Consider the following 22,172-nt stretch of genomic DNA (forward strand, 5'->3'; position numbering starts at 1 on the left):
AGGCTAAAAATAAAATGATTCCGTTTTCAGGAGTTATTAAAATAAATACATTGCAGCCATTTTAAAGTTAAACAGAATGTCAGTCAGTCACCTTATCAAGTGTGTCAGACAGTTACCGAGAAATTTTCGGTGTTCCGGTTGTAAACTTCCAATCCTACTTATTCAGCATTTAAATACTCCTGATGTAGGCAGAGAATATGAATTTTGGAATATTTCCACCAATAATTTTCATGCTGGGGGGGGGGGAGTTGATTTTTTACGGTAACTGACTGACATTCATAAACTGATTTTAAAATTGTTTACGAACTAAACACTATAAAGATATTTTTTATTATAAACTTCCAGTATAAAACTACATTAAGAGTATAACAAAATACCCTAACATTTTTTTTTCCTTTTAGTTAGAATTTTTTTAGGAATAAGGTTGATTACTACATACCAAGTTCTCTCCAAAAAATCAGGAAAGAACATTTTTTTTTTAAATTCACACCCACCAATGTCCTCTCGGACATAGGCGCCTTGCAGTCCAATACAACAATGATGCAGCAGCAGAACAGAGAAGCTCCCTGAAGACGACATCCTTCAGCACGTCTAGAAGAACGGGGCAATCAAAAAGATGCTCCCCTGTCATTTGCTTAGTCCCTTCACATAGTCAGCACAGCGGGGAACTGGCCAGTCCGATTTTAAAAAGATGGGCTTGTAAGTAGTCGTGATCCGTAATGAGACGAAAAGATGTAACCCCTTCAACTCTAGGGAAAAGGGAAAGTTGCAGTCTTGTTTGGTCTTCAAGAAGACACGCCCAAGATTTTCCACTGGCAATGCCACGGAGAGATGAAATTCTTTTGAGCCTCATATTGCTCCCGAGATGTCGATTGGCGTTTCGAAGAGGGATCAGGAGGCAAGGTGGATTTAATGTTGAAGCCTCTTTAGCCAACAAGTCAGCTTGCTCGTTGCCATGGATGCCGCAGCAGAAAGAACATAGACAACTGTTACGGCTTAGTTTTAATACGAAAAACTATAAATTAAAATTTAACTTGGTACTATTTTTAAATATATCTTTCACGCTTTTAAATGACATATAATACTTATAGTTTTGTTAATATTGAAATTTCGGTGCTAAGGTTAACATTTTTGTGGAATTGCCCACTTAAAAAATCATCATAAATTATTATATCAACTGTCAGTTATTTAACATAATTATGTTGAACACTGTCTAAATTATAATTATTTTATTTTAACGCTCGAAATTTTTGTTCTTATTGGATCAAGGCTGAAGAATTATTTCCAATAGCATGGACAAATTATATAACCGTTTTATGTACAATTTAGCATTAAAGAATATTTATTTAAAAGCTCTCTAATCATTTTTTTCACATTCCTAATAACTTCATGAAGGATATGTCTTAGTTTTTTTATGGTTTTCTTAATGTTTTTCTCTGGTAAGATAGTATTTTCAAAATTAAAAAAAAAAATCTTTCATTTTCTTTTTTACTGAGCACACGATTTTTACTGATTAAGTTCAAATGACTTTTTTGGCAATAAAAATATTTGAACTTGTTTAAACTCAAAACTATGAAAAAAAAATCGCTTTTATTTTTTTTTTCGCATTGTTCCACCACTTCAAAAAATTCGAAAATATTCCTAAGTGTAGAGGAGTATAAAAGACATTTTCTGAAAAAATTTGGTGAGTGACTTTTCAGAAAAGCATTGAAAAAAAATATTTAAGTTTTATTTCCGTCGTCAAAAATTGGCTTTTCGTTTAAAAATTATGATTATAAGAATTTTTTATGTGTTTTATTCCTAAGAAAGAGGAAAAAAAATTACCATTCATTAATTTTGAATTTTACTATAAAAAAATAAATAAAATCGAAAAAACAGGTTTTTTTTGAAAAACTCGAATGTGGTTTGAGATAAAGAGCTGAAAATTTGGCTAAATTATTTTTATTCGAAACCAAAATGGATCCCTTAAGTGCGAGTCAAAACTGTTGCAAGGGCAGATTTAACATAGAATCCTGGCTTTGGTCTGGCGTTTTTTTTTTTCATTTCCACTTTATGAAATTCAGCACAGTATTTTTCAGACCCATGGGATACGCCGATAAAGGTGGTTATTTTATTTATTCCAAATGGAATATTCAAGTATCAAATTTGAAAGCACTAATAAAGTTTTGCATGTCTCTATTACTCAGACAAAGGAAAATGATGTCAACCACTATTCTCGGCAGAGAAGGCAACTTTCTGGACAATTTGTCGAAACACTCCAAACACTGACTATTCAGGATCCTCCTCAATTCAGCCTTCTTCACTTTGAAAGCAATTAAGTCGCCGTAGGTCGGAAAGTTCCATGGTGTGCTATCACACTCCAAAATCTTTCTTAGACACTCATTTTCGAGACACAGAGCAACTTTGCACAAGGGTCGCGATGCAAGGTCGTGGTAGCTGACAGTCGTTCCGCACACTTTGGTGTACTTCATCTGCTGGATCTCTTCATAACATTTGGACAGTACTTTGATCCAGTGCTCTGTGTCACCCGTTTTAAGATCTAGTTCCTTCCAGTTCACTGCAATGTCTTTCCAGGCATAGACTGACAGAATTATTTCCACAACTGCACTCTTTCGGCTCTCCAGCGCCATCTGCAGCGAACACTTTCCTTCGTTATCTTCAATGAGTGGGCACACACCACACAACAAAAGATTTTTTACCGTTTCTACGTACCCCTTCTCTGCGGCGAGAAACAAGGGTGTCCTCCCATCAATATCCTGAATGTCGTTTTTGCCATCCACATTAATGAGAATTTCTGCAATTGCCTCCTGCCGCACTTCCAAAGCAACATGGAGGGGTGTCCGGCCCCACTTGTCTTGGAGACGCGTATCTGCGCCACTGCTGAGCATCTTCCTGAGTGTTTTAGGGTAGCCATACTGTGCAGCATAATGCAAGGGGCTCGCCCCAATTTCATCTTGAATATCATTTCTGCAGCACGCATCCAAGAGGATTTCTGCGGCATCCTCTTCGCCCTGGTACACAGCATGGTGGAGAGGTGTCATTCCTTTTTTATTTTGAAGGCCTGTATTTGCCCCGGCAGCAACAAGCTTTCTGATTATTTTTAAACATCCAAACTCGGCAGCAAAATGCAACGGACTGTCTCCATACTCATTCTGAATGTTGTATTTGCAGTCTGCATCCAAGACGACTTCTGCTGCACCCTCCTGCCTACGCATGAGAGCCATCTGTAGAGCAGTATGGCGACATATATTTCGGATATGAGTATTAGCTCCTCTGGCAATCAGCTCTTTTACGATTTCTACACATCCATTACTTGCAGCAAGATGTAGAGGGGTGTTCCCCTCATCATCTTTCATGTCATTAGCACAGCCTGAATTCATGAGGAGTCTTGCAACATCCTCTTGCTTCATATGTAAAGCAGTGTGGATGGGTGTCCCACCATTAAGGTTTTGCAGATTGACATCTGCACCTCTGTCAAGCAATCTCCTTACTATACATACATATCCATTACCTGCAGCAAGATGTAGAGGGGTGTTCCCCTCATCATCTTTCATGTCATTAGCACAGCCTGAATTCATGAGGAGTCTTGCAACATCCTCTTGCTTCATATGTAAAGCAGTGTGGATGGGTGTCCCACCATTAAGGTTTTGCAGATTGACATCTGCACCTCTGTCAAGCAATCTCCTTACTATACATACATATCCATTCCTTGCAGCAAGATGCAAAGGACTGTCCCCGACTTTGTCTTGTTTGTCAATAGAACAGCCTGCGTCCAGGAGGAGTGACGCAGCATCCTTGTTTCGATGATTCAGTGCAGTGTGGAGGGGCGTGTAGCCAAGCTTATCTTGGAGATTTATATTGACACCTCCGGCAAGTAGCTTACCAATAATTTCTATATATCCATTTCTTGCAGCGAGATGTAGGGGAGTGCTTCCTTCTTCATCCTGGAAGTCATTGTCACAGAATGGATCCACGAGGAGTCTTGCTGCATCCTTTCTCTGATTTTCCAGAGCAATGTGGAGGGGTGTTCGGCCACGATTATCTCGGAAACGGCTCAAGAAGTCGCATTCAACTAGAAGATCTCTCACTGAGTCTACATCCCCTTTTTCTGCTACTTCATGCAATCGAGTACGCTCAACAGGATAGTTCCTTGACGCAGCTCGAAACAAAGGCAAGATCATTCGAAAATTTTTCCTAAAAGAAAAGTTTCTTTGGTTATACAAACTGAAAATGACTGAAGAAACACAATGATTGATGAATGTCTAATGTAAAAAGTTTCCTAATTTCCCAAAATGACGTTGGGTGATTGGTATAGATCAAAATTTAATGGCGAAGGTTACTATTAGAGATTACAAACACATGGCTGCTAAAAATAGATTCTTAGAAATTAGCAATGTTCCCAAGGTACAACACTCTCCCCAATTGAAGCATTGACTTTGGGATTTTTTTTTTTCAATAAACTCTGAGCCTTAATAAAAGTGAGCTTAAACTAGCTATTTCCCTTATTAATCAAAATGCGACAGCAATATTTTATGTTTTATTCTTTTAATGATAGTTTAGGATTTATTCAAATTAGAGATGTAAAATTTCCGGAAATTTTGAAGTGGTGGAAAAAAAACCGTTTTTTTACCGATTTTTTTCGTGAAAAATTGGAAAAAATGGAAAATTTGATTTTTTTTTATGAATAAAATTTAGGTTTCTTAATTGCTCTATGTTTCTTGTAACGTATAAAGGGTTAAGCATTAAAAAACATATGCTATCCACACATCTTCGTTTTCTGCTTGACAGAAATACACATAATAGCAAGATTAATTAGAAGAAAAAACCTTTCGTTTTATAACTGAGTAGAGGGCTTTCATGGTCAAACCCAGAAATAAGTCAAGTCGTCACTCAACCAATAATATTGAGTAATGTGTGTCTAATCATAACAATCACATTTTCTATTTTAGATTGCCTTTGAAACTTCTGAAATTTTCGACTTTCAAACATGATTGATATTTTTTTTTGGAAGAAAAATAATACAATGTTACTACCTGAAAATGAAAGCTATTGAGTTTTGATTTTTTCCAATCCAATCTAAGTCTAAATCAAAGCTAAATTGGTTTTTCTTAAGCTGAACCAAAATTAAACTGGAGTTTAAGTTTATTCATACGGTCATGCTAAGCACAGTAGTAAAAGTAGTCATACCAACCCTTTTGAACAAATTTGAGTTATTTTATCCAAGTTGTTCTCTGTTTCGTATTTTACTTAATTAATAAAATGTTTTAGGGTCACTTAATCAAGAGCTATTGTTTTGAAAAATATTTAAATTTCATTATTACTGTCTAGTTTTAGGTTTTTTTTACTTCACTTTATCATGTAATTTAGTTTTATTGTGTTTTGGGGGCTTATTTTAGCTGTTATTGTATTCTTGAAGTGTTTTTGCATTTTTTGGAGCTAAGCCTAACATGTGGTGATCTCCTGGTTTTTGATCTTGTGTGCTTTATTGGGTGTAGCAACTCTGTTTATTTACTGCTGTTTTTAGTATTTATTCTGTGTTTTTTTGCATTTTTATCTTTCTGTTTTGCCTTTTGGAACATATTCACTGAGTAGAAATGGGTGTTATATGCATTATGAAAGAGGTAAAGAGTGGGAAGGGGGACAGGTGGATCTCTTGTGATTTATGTCATATGTTCTGCCTGTATAAGGGGGAAAATGAGTCTGTTTTTGAGGAGGATTATATTTGCACTAAATGTGCTGAACTCTCAGACTTAAGACTTAAGATGCTAGTTTTGGAAGCCCAGTTAGCATTAGGGTGTAGGCCAGTTGTAGAGGGTATAAATGTTCCAGAGATTCAGGGGGAAGTTTCAAATGAGGAGTTAGATTGGGAAGCTAAGGGTATAATTTTGGGGGACTCTATGGTAAGGGAGGTGGGTAACACAGTTGGGAGAGTAAAGCGTAAGGTGGCTAGGTGTTGTTTATCAGGGGCTCGGGTAAAAGACGTTAATATGGTTGCTGAAAAGAAGGGAGTATTGAATAAGGAGGACATGGTTACTTTGTGGGTGGGAACAAATGATGTAGGCCACAGTAAAAATGAGGAGTTTTCTAAGGAATGGGAATCCCTGTTGGATAAAGCAACCAGCTTTTCGACGAATGTCCAAGTGGTTGGTTTGCTTCCCAGGTATGGAGTGCATAGGAGCTGGCTAAATCAACGTGCGAGGTGTATGAACTTGCTACTGAAGTCAATTTGCGAAAAGCGCAGTATCAGGTTCATTGATGTATGGAGTCATTGTAAACGGGATTGGATTGCTAGGGATGGCCTGCATCTGAGCTCTACAGGGGTCAAAATGGTTAGTGGATTAATTTTAAGGGCTTCGGAGTCAAAAAAACTAAGTTGGAATGGGGGGCATGGTTCAAGCATCAGGTATCGAGAGAATGAAATTTTTTTGGGTATTGCTAGAAATGGAAATAAAGTGACGAACAAGAGTAGTAATGTTAACAATTGTAATTTAGGAAATTTCAGGGTGTTAAATAAAAGCAACTTAGGCATGCTTAAAGTTTTTTATACCAATGCTCGCAGTATTAGGAACAAGATGGATGAATTGAAAAGCATAGTTATGGATGAGAAGTTGGATGTTATTGGAATTACAGAGACATGGGCTACCGAATCTGATGCAGAGTTATTACATATTGCTGGGTATAATTTGTTCAGACAGGATAGAGTAGGTAAAAGAGGTGGTGGGGTTTTATTTTATGTTAGAGACAATTTTATTTGCAATGAATTGGTCATAAATGATAAGCCTACTGATATTGATATGGTTTGGCTGGAGTTGATGAGCAGTAAGGGCAAAAAGCTACGCTTTGGAAACATTTATAGGCCACCTAATTCAAACCAGGGACAAGATGAGCAGATGTACCGTATTATTAGTGACATGTCCAGTAAGGGATCCGTTATCATAATGGGGGATTTCAATTTTCCGGGTATTGATTGGAATAATTTTTATCCTGGTAATGGCAAAGAAGAGGAATTTTTAAAAGTAATTGGTGACTGTTTCTTAGATCAAGTTGTAACTCAGGGAACTCGAGAGGAGGCCATTTTGGATCTAGTTTTTTGTGACATAGGTAGTTTTGTTCAGGGGTTGAGTGAGGGGAGCATATTGGAGATAGTGATCATAACAGCATTAGGTTCCGGGTTAAATTTGAAGTGTGCAAAGATGATAATTTTAGGTTTGTGCCCAATTTCAGAAACACCGATTTTGTTGCACTTAGGCAGAGCTTGAAAGAGGTTTTTTCGTCAGGGTTGGAAAATAGCGACGTAGATCAGCAGTGGACGGAATTTAAGGATAAACTTGCTAAAACCGTTGGGAACTATGTTCCATTCAGGAGAAAAGGTGTTAATACCAAAATTTGGCCCATGTGGTTCTCCAGGGAGACTAAAGAAGCTCTTAATTATAAGCAAGCCACTTTTCGTAAGTTTAAAGAAACTGGTCAGAGTGCGGAGAGGCTCCAGTATGGTAAGGCAAGGCGAAATTTTAAGTATTTGGTACGAATTCAGAAAAGGGAATTGGAGCAAAGGCTGGCAGATGACATTCATAGGAACCCTAAGAGGTTTTTTGCTTACGCTAATTCTGGGAAAGCTCGAAACAGTCAAATTGGGCCTTTGGTTGATGAGTATGGAAATTTAATCCAAAACGATAGGGATATTGCAAATGTTCTGAATAACTTTTTTTCCAGTGTGTTTAACGATAACTGTATCTCAACAGTTGACACTAACAAGACACAAGCTATTATACAGCTTGAGGATTTTGTATTTTCCAGGGAGGAGGTTTTATTTCATTTGAAAAAGATTAAAGCAACTAAAGCTCCGGGACCAGATAATATTTATCCAAAAATTTTAGTTGAATGTGCAGAGGAATTAGTGGATGTTATTTTGAATATTTTCAATGTTGCATCTTATAACTCGGGAACGGTGCCAGAGGACTGGAAGCTGGCTAACATAACGCCACTCTTCAAGAAGGGGTCTAAAGGTCTTGCTGGGAATTATAGACCTGTAAGTTTGACTTCGGTGATTTGTAAGATTTTCGAAACTTTGATCAAAATTAAGATCATGATGTTCTTAGAGACTAATAGTCTGTTGACTAGTTTGCAGTATGGTTTCAGGAAAGGTAAATCCTGTACTACTAATTTATTGCATTTCTACGACAAGGTTACCTCAGCTTTAGATAACAAAAAATGTGTGGATGTTGTTTATATTGACTTTCAAAAAGCTTTTGACAAGGTACCGCATGTTGCTCTTCTCAGCAAGTTAGCTGACATTGGAATAGGAGGAAAAACTTTACTTTGGGTTAGAAATTGGCTTACTGGTAGGAAGCAAAGAGTAGTTGTGAGAGGAAATCATTCTAATTGGAGTGATGTTTTAAGTGGGGTTCCTCAGGGATCAGTTTTAGGGCCTCTTTTGTTTATTATATTTATGAATGACATCAATGAAAATATTTCTGGAAGCATGAATTGTTTTGCTGACGATGTAAAAGTTATGGGGATTGTCGAAAATGAAGAACAAGCAAATCAGCTGCAAGAGGATCTAGATCATATTACGGAGTGGGCTGATAAATGGGGTATGGCAGTTAATGTAGGGAAATGTCAAGTGCTACACTTAGGTCATGGAAATAAGCGTATGAGATATCGTTTACAGGGTTCAGTCATAAATCAGGCAGAAAATGTTATGGATCTGGGTGTCCTTATAAATCAGGACTTCAAGTTTAGTCAACAGTGCAGTATTGCTAGTAACAAAGCCAACAAAATGCTTGGGTTCATCAATAGATCTATTTCAAACAAATCTAAGAAAGTTCTTCTGCCTTTATATAGGAGTTTAGTAAGACCTCATTTGGAGTATGCTGTTCAGTTTTGGTCGCCTTATCTGAAGAAAGATATTTTTGTATTGGAAAGGGTTCAAAGAAGGGTAACTAAATTAGTAAGGGGACTCTCAGATTTAGATTATGATACCAGACTTAATAGGCTTAACATGTATAGCCTGGAGCAAAGGAGAGTCAGAGGGGACATGATTCAGTTATTTAAATTTATCAAAATGAAAGATGTAAATGGATTAAATTTTTGCGGGGAAAGCAGGACAAGGGGTCATTGTTTTAAGCTATTTAAATCTCAGGCTAACTTGGAAATCAGGAAAAACTACTACTTTAGCAGGGTCGTGGGCACTTGGAATAGCTTACCGGAAGAGGCGGTAATGAGCAAGGGAGTGGATAGCTTTAAGAGGGCCATTGATCTTCATTGGGGACTAATTAATTGACTAGGACCAGCCTAGCTGGGTCCAGAGCCTGTTGCTGGTCGTCACATTTGTATTTGTATTTGTATATAAATATATGGAAGAGCCACATTTTAAAATACAATATCTCAGCTTGAGCCCAACTGCAAAGTCCCCTTTTTTGCTTAGCATGGCAGTATACAGGGTGCGGTAAAAAAAATATCGGACAAAAATTGTATCATCAAATGGAATAAAGGTAATTTCATTTTTTATAATTTTTATTAATAATTTACAATATGTTACCTAGTTTATGTATTGTTTTTCGGTTTTCTTACAATTTTAAGCAAAATACCTACTATTTTAAGTTGTTTAACCAAGTAGAACGACAGTTTGTTTGCTTGTTGTGCCTCGACAAACAGTATTTGAAACGGCATGCCAATTCAAGTGGCTTGGAAATTATAGTCGATGTCTGGAAAGTGTACAAAAACGAACAGTGAACATTTGTTTATTGTCATGTCATCCAAAAGTGAGTTCAATGAAATCCTCGGGTGTCCACGAGATCAGTCGTTTGTGGGAATTTGTGACCGATAAATGCAACTAAGGGGGAAAAAAAAGCTCAAACAGAAGTTTTGCAAGTTTCAAAAATTCAGGCATTCTTATGACTCTAAAGATGCCAGAAACGTTTGAGACGGGCCCGCAAGTCCACGCTGGAAGAGATACCTTTCACTGATTTACCGTTCAACCGGTTCATATTCCCCAGAACCATATAATTTGGTCTGTAGACACCATAGGCTCCCATACAGGGGGGAAAGTGGGGGCTCAAGCCCCCCTTTGGAAATGAGAACTTCCTTCCTTTTAATACTTTTTTGTTTGTAAAAATGTAAAAACATTTTTCTCCAGCCATTAATGAATTAGTTATCAAAAATGTTAAATTTTATCAGCTCTAATCTGTACTAAAGTCGGTTTCCATGGGGAAAATATCCTGCTAAACCATGGAGAAAATATCAGAGCCCCTCCCCCTTAAAATTTTTCATAAGGGCCCCCTTGGTAGGCACTCTAAACACATTAGAAAGTGTTAGATATCGCCAAAAATCTGAAGTCAGGCTTAGTCTGAGATGGAATCAGGACAAGCGACAAAAAAAAAAAAAAAAAAAAAAATTCTGGGTGAGAGCCGTAAAATAAATCAAGAAGTTAACCAGAAGGACATTTTAGAAGTTACTGTACTTCTGTGGGCCTAAGAGCACTTCAGCATTGTAGGCTGGACATTTTCCTTTAACTCCACACCGATTCATATGGCCAAAAAGACAAGAGTGGTGCAAAGCGCATTGTTTTTGACAAGATATCATCTTATGATTGGACGCTCTACTCGCTCGACCTCAATCCCATTTATTACACTGTATGGCCCATTTTAGAGTCTAAGGTCTACCCTATACTACACACAAAATTGAACTCTCTAAACCAATTGCTTCATAGGGAATAAATAGGATTGATAAAAGGACTTGCATCGCTTGAATGAAAATTTCAATAAGCAGTTGCATCTCTGTATTATTGTAAAAGGCTGCTAGTTAGAAACCAATTAAATTCAATGATTGCTAAAGGTCTTCTCATATTATTATTTTTTGTGTTTTGTTAGTTTATTTATTTTTAATAAAGTTTCTTGAAAAATTGCTTGCCCGTTTTTTTTTTTTGCCGCACCCTGTACATTTGGTTTTCAGTCAGCAGAAACATAGTTTTGTGATTAAAGTTATGCTTGTTTGTTTTATGAAGAAGGCGGTGGCGTACCGAGGGGGGGGGGGAGCGGAGGGGGCGGTCCGCCCCAGGCCCCGCTTTGACATAGGCCCCTGAATTTCAATTTTTGGTTTTCACCAATATTGTCGCATATCTTGGTTTGAATGCTTAAACAAGTTAGCTTAATAAATCATAATTTTTTTAAAGAACAAATATTTGTTCACAGTGACTCCTCTTCGGGATCAATGGAGGGTTTATGATACCCAGGCCCCGCTTTGACATAGGCCTCAAAGTTTTAATTCGTTTTCTTTTTCGCCAGACCTGCCTTATGTCATGGTTTAGATAAATAAAAAGTTGTCTTTTTACGTAGAATGAATATTTTCTCAGTGCCTCTTGCCTAAACAAAGAGAGGGCAAATTATGTCCCACAGGCCCCGCTTTGACATAGGTCCCGAAATTGTATCTTATTTTTTCCCAATAGACCTGTCATATACATCATGATTAGAAATATTAATCAGTTACCTATATATGCGAGTATATATCATAAATTTTGTTAAATATGACTTTTTTTTTCACAGTGACCCGTCAAAGTGTACAAAGGCACATGAGCACTTGGGCCACGAATTTAATGGGGCCCCAAACTTTTAAATTAACCAAACCTATAAAAATCGTTTGCTTTTATTTCGTTAAGTGCTTTCAGCAAAGTTTTATGCATTTTTTTTCAAACAATTTATATAAAAAACAAACAAACCCCGAATGCATAACAGATGCACGTTTATAATTTTTGATCATTACAGTATACAGCTAAAATACCTGTTTTATGTTTTGTTTTGTGTATTAAGACTACGATGGTCTAGTCTTAATTCATACACTATTTTTGAAACCAAATTCAAACATATAACCAAGAAAATCCATTCCTAAATGAGCAGTTGTCTCTCCTTTGTAGCGTTGGAAGAATCAGCCAGATAAATTTTTCTTTTTACCAGCTGTACTTCTGTGGTTTTAAGTTTCGTCTTCTGCCCGAAGCTATATATAACTTCTAAGAGCAAATCGGACGGACCCCTTCTGACTCAAGCAAAGGGGACTTCCTTTTTGCTATGCCCCTTTCGACAGCATGAAACTGTTTAATTGGTCAATCCTTCGGGACTTTTGACCTTGACTGCATAATACCTCCTCCCATCCATTTTATACTCGATTGCAAGCTTACTTGACTATGGAGAAATGAGCTGCGGCCAAGCGAAAGAAATAGTTCCTAGCGCTTTGTCCGATAATTGGGGGAAATTACGCTCTTCGCTTTAGAAATCGGTTCTAGATTTTGAATGCTCTCATTTCTACACATGCATAAAAGGTCAGTAAAATGTAGTTACTAATATTTTTAAAAAATATTTCAATTCATGAGTACTAATTGAATTTTGTAATGAAGAATTGCAATTTCTATACAGTAGCGGATTGGTTGAAAAAATCGGCCCTGGCATCATTAGATGTAGCGGCCCCATAGCTCTTATAGGTAGTAAACTTAACGATTGGGATATCACTTAAATATGAGGAAATTATTCTTAACAACTAAATATGTTTTGTTTAAACAAGATTCAACAGATAGGAACACTTCTGCACTTTAATGGTGTACAGTATTAGCTAAACCTTATTTTGGGGGGAAATTGTGATTGTAATTGTCCATTTTTAAGTATTTTTATAATGCCCGGAACTTGATTGAATATTTCCGTAATGATAACACTGCTTGGCTAGTATGTCCTTTTCTGCGGTCATAACAAGTAACTTAATTGCCCTGTTTTTATGAAACTGATCTAACAATGTTCATGGGTGAAATACTAGGGCCGTCTTAGAACGTGATGGGTCCCTCGACACAAACATGTATTACTGGGCCCTGTCATAAACATTACTTTTTTTACATTGCCATACCCTGACGACCCCCAGACTCGATGCGAGGTCAAAAATCTGGTGGGAGGAGTCGGGTACGAGTTTGGCAGCCCCTTAATTTTTTTTCAAACGCATGTATCAATACAAAGAGAGAGAGTGGACTTTAGCTTTCTGGCTTCTGGGAGTCATTAAAGTATTAGCAATATAAACTTAATAGAAATATTAACATTAAGTCTGAAATAGGGGGGTCCGGGAGGTCTCTCCCCCGGAAATTTTTTTGAAATTGTAGTCTTAAAAACTCAATTTTTGACAATATTTGGTGATGTTAGGGAAGTGTAGGTTCAGGGTTTCTCCTGCTGCAGTTTTTCGAAAGTGGAAATCCAAAAGCAGAATTTTAAATTATCTTCTGAAAACACAGTTTCAGAAGATCTTTGGTGATTTTAAGTCGAGATAGATTCCGATGCCATCCACCAGAAAATTTTCAAATTGAAGTCTTAAAAGCCTTTTTTGGTCAAGACTAGAGCACCGGCAGTTACTCGAAAAGTTCCAAAAGCGAAATTTTTGCTGACCTTCAGTGATGTTAGGAAAAGGAGTTTTCAGTAGACTCACCCCGGAATTTTTTTTAAATTGAAGTACTAAAAACGAGATTTAAAACGTTCTTCATTGATGATGCCAAGAGAGGAGGGGACGGGGCACTTTCCCAGAAAATTTTTGATAGTGTTAATTTGATAATGTTATTTTGAAAGCACAGTTTTAGACCATCTTTGGGAATGTTTAAAAAAATTGGAGAGGTCTGAATACTTTCCTCCAGCAAATTTTCGAAACTGGAATTCCATGTTATGGTGGGAGTGGATTCGGCTGCTCTCTTACGAAGTTATTGAAGCCCAATTGAAGAAATTGAAGCCCAAAAATTTAAATTTTATACGATCTTTGATGATATTAGGAGGGGGGGGGGGGAGGTTCTGGGGACCACCGAAATTCTTTCGACATTGGTTTTTATCAACTTATTTTCTTTTTAAACTGAGGGGCCCGAAACCGTGAGTTTGTACAGCGTACAGAATACTTCATGTTTCGTCAAAATTGTTTGAAACTCACATTTCGGCGGCCTTTGGTCTTTGATTTGGTAAATCTGATTTGGTAAATTTGATTTGGTCTTAATAATGTAGAGTATTTCATGCTCCTCAATGGTACTTTAAGATTGCCTCATGACCTCACGTCCACCCTTGTTGTAAGTTGCATTTTATAGCAATTTTGAATTGTCATTTATAAATAAAAGCGTCAAAGAGACCAAAAGTATTGTAACGGATTCGGTGCGACTTCCACTTTCTTGAAATGAAGACACAGTTCTTGATAAAAACACAGGAAATTTATTTACACTATGTACAGGAAAGATCTTCAACAACTGCTAAATTATTCATCAGCAATTAAGCAATTATCACACAACACCGTAAACTCAACGTTTACACACGTATTTACTTCCAAATACGAAAACAACACAGCGAAAATGCCTCGCTATAGACAGAGCAAAATGCTATCAGTTCGAAATATCAATCGAAACTGCCTGTTTATCCATCGCTAACGGCTTAAATACACCGAAAAGAATTTTCCACAACATTCTTACCTCTTCGCGAAATGCGTAGACCGTTATCAATGAAAAGAAAGAAAATAGGGGTCGTATACTTTAGCCGAATGAAAAAGGGGTTGTATATTCATTACGGGAAACTATTTACAGGTTACGTTCCTACAATAATTACTATTTACAGAATTTGTAACATTGCCCCCTTCCTAAGGACTGCACGTCCCGGGCAGTACAATCCCCAGAAAGGGTGCCAAACTTCTATCACAAGTTTACAAATATACACATTAATTAATAACTAACAGATACAGAAAACACAATAATAACAAGAAATATTACTTAACATTAAAAGCAAAAATTATCTACAACTTTTATGTTATCAACCATGGTTGTTTACGTAATACTCATGAACTATGGCCATAGTATGGGGCTAACCGATCATAATGTACAACCCTAGGTTTTGCATTAGGTGCTTTTTGGATCCTCACTACGACGTCATTTAGTCGGTTACGGACTTTGTAGGGTCCATCCCAATGCGACTGCAATTTGGGTGAAAGACCCTTCCGTCGGATGGGATTCCATAACCAAACCTTGTCGCCTTCGTTGAATTCATGTCCAGTAGACCTTGTGTCGTATCGGGTCTTCATCTTCTCCGCCGCGATGTTGATTCGCTCTCGTGCGAAGTTATGAACGTCTTCCAACCGGGCCTGGAGATCCTGGATGTACTCCTCAGGCGATGCAGGCGCATCCGGAGGACGACCGAAGACGAGATCACAAGGTAGCCGAAGCTCTCGTCCGAAGAGCATCTGAGATGGGGCAAATCCGGTAGTCTCGTGGACAGCACTTCGGTAGGCCAGCAGGAACAAAGGTAGCTTCTTGTCCCAATCCTGTTGATTTCTGGATACCATAAGCGAGAGATTGTTCAGGATTGTGCGGTTAAATCTCTCCACCATGCCGTCCGATTGTGGGTGTAGTGGTGTTGTCCTAGTTTTCTCAATTCCGAAAATTTGACATAGGTCCTTAAACACAGCAGAGATGAAATTCCTCCCTTGATCGGAATGAATCTGCAAAGGTGTTCCATATCTCGAGATCCAATGTTGAACTAGAGTCTCTGCTACGGTGGTAGCCTCTTGATCTGGAATGGGATATGCTTCCGGCCATTTGGTGAAGTAGTCGATGGAAACAAGAATGTATTTGTTCCCATCAGCAGTTCTTGGTAGAGGACCCAGGATGTCGATCCCAATTCGTTCGAAAGGAGCTCCAACGTTGTACAGATGCAGCTTCCCTCTGCTTCTCTTCTTCGGTCCTTTACGAGCAGGACAGGCGTCACAAGAATGGCACCACTTCTCCACGTCATCCTTCGCCTTGCTCCAGAAGAAGCGCTCCCGAACTTTATTGAGGGTTTTCAAGACACCAAAATGTCCTCCAGTCGCACTACTATGTATTTCTTTCAAAACATCTGAAATCCTTGATCGGGGAAGTAGTAACTGCCACCTAGATGCTTTACCGTCGTCAGATTCCCATTTCCGGTGTAGCACGCCGTTCCGTAAATGGAGTGAGTTCCATAAAGCCCAGTATCTTTTTGTTGCAGGACTGAAGATGGAAACGTCCTGCCAGCTAGGGCGTCGACTGTCACTTTCCATGAACTCTAAAATTGGTTTTATGTCGGGGTCTTCAAGTTGATCTTTTCGAACTTGGTCATCACTCCATGGATCAGGTTCTGATGATGTTGGAGTCACTGTCACCTGATAGGCGGTAGGGCTAGTCGTTCCATACTGTTTCTCGATTCGGGAACAATAGTGGCAGTTCTCAGGACAGGGTCTCCTTGATAAAGCGTCAGCATTACCGTGAGATAACCCTTTTCGATGCTTGATCTCCATGTCATATTCCTGGAGCCGCTGTATCCATCTGGCTATCTGGCCTTCCGGATTTTTGAAGTTCAAAAGCCAAGTTAATGAGGCATGATCTGTCCGAAGCAGAAATTTTCGGCCGTAGAGGTAATGATGGAAGTGTTCTACAGCTTTCACTATGGCCAGTAACTCCTTTCTGGTGACGCAGTAATTTCGCTCCGACTTTGATAAGCATTTGCTCCAGTAAGCGATGACAAGTTCATTTCTGTCAATTTCTTGGGATAAAACAGCTCCAATTCCCTCGTTGCTCGCATCAGTGTCCAGGATGAAGGATTTTTCAGGCTGAGGATAGGCGTTGATGTTAAAGCCTCCTTCAGTCGTAGAAATGCATCTTCGCATTCTTTTGACCATTCAAACTTTTGCTTGCTCTCCGTCAGCTTATGCAAAGGTCGTGCAATGTTGGAAAAACCCTTCACAAACTTCCTGTAGTACGTGCAGAGCCCCAGGAAACTTCGCAACTGATGGATGTTTTCGGGACGACTCCAACTGCTGACCGCAGATACCTTCTCTGGATCGGTTTGTACACCCTCAGAAGAGATGATGTGACCAAGGTAGTTCACTTCCCGGCGGAACAAATTACATTTGGACGGGCTTAACTTCAGATTGGCTTCCTTAAGCTTTTGCAGCACCTTCCTAAGATTTGCCAGATGTTCTTCGAAACTGCGTCCCACGATGATGATATCGTCTAAGTAGACCAGACAGGATTCGTAGGAAAGTCCTCTTAACACTGTCTCCATAAGACGCTCGAACGTAGCTGGTGCATTGCAGAGGCCGAAGGGCATCACTTTAAACTGCCATAAGCCTTGTCCAGTTGTAAACGCTGTCTTCTCTCGGTCATCAGGGTGTATTTCAACCTGCCAGTAGCCGCTCTTCAAGTCCAGGGTCGAAAACCACTTGTGTCCGGAAAGAGTGTCCAAGGTGTCGTCTATCCTTGGAAGAGGGTAACTGTCTTTCTTGGTGATTTCATTCAGCCGTCGGTAATCAACACAAAATCTGGTGGAGCCATCTTTCTTTCGGACCAAGACGATGAGAGAGGCCCAAGGACTGGATGACGGTTCGATTACATCATTCTCCTTCATCTCTTTCAGGAGGGTCTCAACCTCTTCCTTCTTGGCAAACGGTAGTCGTCTTGGATGCTGTTTAATAGGGGGGTGTTCTCCAGTGTAGATCCTATGCTGCGTTAAATTCGTACGGCCAACATCCTCCGATGTAGATGAAAACAGATGCTTGAAGTCATCCACCAATTGTTCCGCAGCAGTTCTTTGGTTTTTCGTTAATGGTGCACTCCCAATTAACTTCGATGTCAAGGACTCAGAAGACACAGTCTCGGGGGAATTGATTCTTCTATTGATGATGATCAGTTTACTGGAGATCTTATGATGATGCAGTTTACTGGAGTACAAGTTGCCAACACTTCACCTTTTCGGATATTCCTTGGCCTTTCACTCACGTTGGCGACTCTCACAGGAATTACATCCTTAGAAAGGTCCACAAGCGTAGATGCTACCAGCACTCCTTTTAGGCTATTGCTTAGGTTAGGGTATTCAATGAGTCCAAATCGAAAACTATTGCTTTCTTCAAGGGAGCCAGGTATTAATGATTCTGACCTTGAGGGAATCGATAAATCTGTTTGGGCTATTATTTGATGAGCGGATTTTACATCACTTTCTGCGGGGAAAACGGCTATGTCTTCTCTCATCGAGTGCAGCTCATTAGTCTTGAAGTCGAGAGTGAAGTCATATTTCTTCAAAAAGTCCAATCCGAGAATGAAGGGGTCCGTGATATTAGCGACGAATGCCGTATGATGGTAGGTGGCATTCCCGAACACTATTTCCAAGTCCACTTTACCGTCAATCTCGATTTTGTCACCTGTCACAGTCTGGAGACTTACGCGTGGCGATGTCCACAGCAGTTTCAATCCAAATTCACGAGCCACATCTGTCCTAATGATTGTCACATTGGCTCCAGTGTCGACAATCAGTCTGCAGGGGTTTCCATTTACATGGGCGTGAATGAAAAGTCCATCACTGCCACTACTAGAAGAGGAAATCTGCAGAGCTCTGGTGGTGGTGATTTCCTTCCCTCGTGTAGCTTGGCGAGCCGGACAACTCCTTCGCAAGTGTCCTTCACTACCGCATTTCTAGCACTTCTGCTCTTGTTTCTTTTCGGCTGTTATGCTGCTCAGATGTCTTGCCAAGTCATCGAGTTGTCTCTCGAGTTCAGCGAGGTGGGACGACCTGGAATCAGACTCATCAGCTTCCAGAGTTCGGATGGGATGGCGATCCACACGGGTTGCTTGCTGGGCGGCCTCCCACTTCATCGCATACACAACAGCAGAACTCAGGTCTTTGACATCCGCCATCCGTAGAGCTTTCTGGATTTCCGGATCTCGAACCCCGTCGATGTAGTAGTTGAGTGCCAGGTGGTCTCGAACATCCGCAGGGCAGTCGCAAAAAGCAAGATGAGACAGTCTCTCGACGTCCGCCGCTAGCTCTTGCAGGGTTTCCCCAGTTTTCTGGAAACGGGACTTCAACTGGAGTCGGCTGAAATCTTTCTGGCACTTCTCACCGAAGCGAAGCTCCAACGCAGATGTGAGGGCGGCGAAATCCAGGCGCTGGCCGTCCGGAAGGGTCTGGAGAATGTCCGCTGCATCACCTCTCAGGGATGCTGCAAGATGGCAGGCCTTGGTAGCAGAGTCCCATCCGTTCGCTTCCGCCACTATCATGAATTGAGTTTTGTAAACCTGCCACGAAGTTTTCCCATCAAATGTGGCAAGTTTAATGGACGGTCGAGCAACCGATGTGGGAGCGCCAAACTGTACAGAGCTGCTTTCCGCGGTCGCCAATCTCCTTTCCAGGTCTTTAAAGATCTCCTCTTTAAGTAGATGAAATCTTCTATCTTCATCTTCAAATTTATTTTCTACAGCATTGAATCGGCTTTCAACGGTATCAAATTTTTCTTCAATTGCATCAACTCGATGCTCTATGTCATTAAATTTATTTTCCATCACAGTCTTTACCGAAATAAGGTCGTTTTTAATTTCTCCTTGGTTAGACGTTAAGTCCTTTTTCAGCACCGTTAAATCGCTTTTTAACTGGTCTTGATTTGCCAACATACTTGCAGTCAGATCACTTTTTAATTGTTCTTGATTAGCCGCCATATCATTTTTTAATTGTTCTTGATTTGCAGTAAAACTTGCAGTCAAATCACTTTTTAATTGGTCTTGATTAGCCGCCAAACTTTCGGTCAAGTCACTTTTCACAGCATTAATTGCTTCCAGAAGTTGTTTTAATTGGTCATCCATTGCGCGAGTAATCACCATAAAAACAAAGTCTATAAATTCAAACAGTCTTTATGAAAAAAATGTCCAAAGTCACACTTACTCCAAGAAAGTCCTGAAGTAGCCCCACGTTGGGCGCCAAATTGTAACGAATTCGGTGCGACTTCCACTTTCTTGAAATGAAGACACAGTTCTTGATAAAAACACAGGAAATTTATTTACACTATGTACAGGAAAGATCTTCAACAACTGCTAAATTATTCATCAGCAATTAAGCAATTATCACACAACACCGTAAACTCAACGTTTACACACGTATTTACTTCCAAATACGAAAACAACACAGCGAAAATGCCTCGCTATAGACAGAGCAAAATGCTATCAGTTCGAAATATCAATCGAAACTGCCTGTTTATCCATCGCTAACGGCTTAAATACACCGAAAAGAATTTTCCACAACATTCTTACCTCTTCGCGAAATGCGTAGACCGTTATCAATGAAAAGAAAGAAAATAGGGGTCGTATACTTTAGCCGAATGAAAAAGGGGTTGTATATTCATTACGGGAAACTATTTACAGGTTACGTTCCTACAATAATTACTATTTACAGAATTTGTAACAGTATTTTAACTTTTTTCAACCACTGAGGTTTCCCTGTTTTTTTTTTTTAATTTATTCATTTATTTTTTATTATACCAGTAAAAATATATTGGCAGCCCCAGGACCCGTCTAACTAAAAAAGAGGTCTTGGGCCCACATTAATTTGGAGGCCCCCTGGAGACTACAGTGTTTGATTTACATTTTTAAAGCACGAATGCACTTTTGGAGGCCTCTTTATCTAATCACACAACTATGTATAAATCACTTATGTGCATTTATGAATCCCCTTTGGGCCCCCTCATAATCGTGACCAAGTAAATTAATAACCAAAGATCTTCAAAAATGCCTTTACAAGACTACAAGTTTTCAAACTTTCTGGGGGAGAAGCGAGACTCCCCTGTATTTAAGACACATCTATACTAATAATATAAAGCTGTAGAGTTTGTTTGAATGAGCTAATCTCAGGAACTACTTGTTCGAATTGAAAAATTCTTTTTGTGTTGAATAGTCCATTCATTGAGAGGGAGGCTATAGGCAGGGTTTGCGTTTACGTGTTATAGAGGGTTTTTTTACGCAAATTCGCAGGAAAAGGGACGCAACTCCTGCGAAAAATCAGGTCCCAAGGACCCAAAAAAAAAAAAATTGGAGAAAGTGCTAAATATCTATTTAGTAAATGCTTTTAAGCTTCAATGACCAGGAGAATCAACAGAAAGGGATTAAAATGACCTTATCTATTTATCAGCTATTCAAACATACCCCTATTGTTGACCAGTCAATGGAATTTCAGTGATAAGACTGGAACTTACAGTGACCTCCTGGGCAGAGTTCAAGGAGCAAGTTCATAAATAGCCCATTGTACTGAATTCTAAGAATAAGCTCTCCCTCAACTTTTATCTTGAGGAAATTTCTGAAAACAGCAATAAAGACTAAAAGTATGAGTGGTTTCAATGCAATCTTTAGGATTATTACAAGACAACTGTATAGTAAAAATATAGCTATTTTGCATTCATGTAACCAGAATTACTTTAGAAAATTATTATTTTGCATCCCCAATTTAAGGAGGTCTATTCCAATATCTCTATTTCAACAGGATAATGGCAGGTAGCTAGTCAACAATTTTAATCATTTATAACTTCATATTTGATTGGCAAATGCATCAAATCTAAATTAGCTAAGCTTACCCGCTTTGGGCTCCCTGGAAGAGCAAAGCAGGTTTTTTAAATGTTTGTAAAGTTTGACAATAAATAAATACGGAGTTTGAAATAATACAAAAATCACTTTTCATTTTGAAGTTCAAGATCCCTGCTAGGAAATAAAACTAAAATTGTTGCGATAAAAATCCAAAAACTACAACTTTCCAGCGTTCTTCGAAAACCACTTTGGGCCACCCTCCCCTACTTTTTAAGAGAAGTTTTGCAAAACACAAAAGTTACTTTTATTTTTTAGTTTTCTAGGTACATACAAAGTTTAAGTATTTTTGATAGTAATTATTTTTAAAATATTGAAAAGTTTTTTGATGTTTAGTTTTAAAGGTAATGCAAAAAACATTCAAATATATTGTAATCAGATTCTTGTGGATAAGTTATTAAAATGAGAGAGTGACGTTTTAAGGACAGGCTTGCATGAATTTTTACCTTTCGAAAAAAAAAATCGCTTTTGTGAAGTTTTGTTTAAACTTTTAAGGGTTAAAAGCAGAAGGGTGCAGCACCCTCCTAAAAACTCTTGGGGGAAACAATTGGGAAACCTGTCCCCTTTCCTTTTAATGTTTTCAAACAAATTATAAGATTATGTTTTTAAAATTTCAACGTCGAAAATTTCCGAAAGAGAGTCACCGGAGTCCCTATAGTAACTACATGTAGTTTAAAAATTGGGTAGAGTATACTTCAGTTTTTAAATGCTTCCAAAAGAGATCACTGGGACTACTCTTCTCTCAAATGTGACCAATGATAGTTTTGCGTTTTCT

General features: G+C 38.8%; 1 protein-coding gene across 2 annotated transcripts in view; it reads right to left on the minus strand.

The window, feature by feature from the left end:
* Window positions 1–313: 313 nt before the first annotated feature.
* Window positions 314–22,172, minus strand: part of LOC129232193 (serine/threonine-protein phosphatase 6 regulatory ankyrin repeat subunit A-like) — a 51,726-nt gene continuing 29,867 nt past the window's right edge. For both annotated transcript variants that reach the window (XM_054866434.1, XM_054866433.1), the window contains exon 6: window positions 314–4,194. In XM_054866434.1, the coding sequence (XP_054722409.1) occupies window positions 2,133–4,194 (2,062 nt within the window). In that variant the 3' untranslated portion in view covers window positions 314–2,132. The remainder of the gene's footprint in view (window positions 4,195–22,172) is intronic.

This window comes from Uloborus diversus, unplaced genomic scaffold (genome assembly GCF_026930045.1).
Source record: "Uloborus diversus isolate 005 unplaced genomic scaffold, Udiv.v.3.1 scaffold_11, whole genome shotgun sequence".
NCBI classification, from domain to species: domain Eukaryota; kingdom Metazoa; phylum Arthropoda; class Arachnida; order Araneae; family Uloboridae; genus Uloborus; species Uloborus diversus.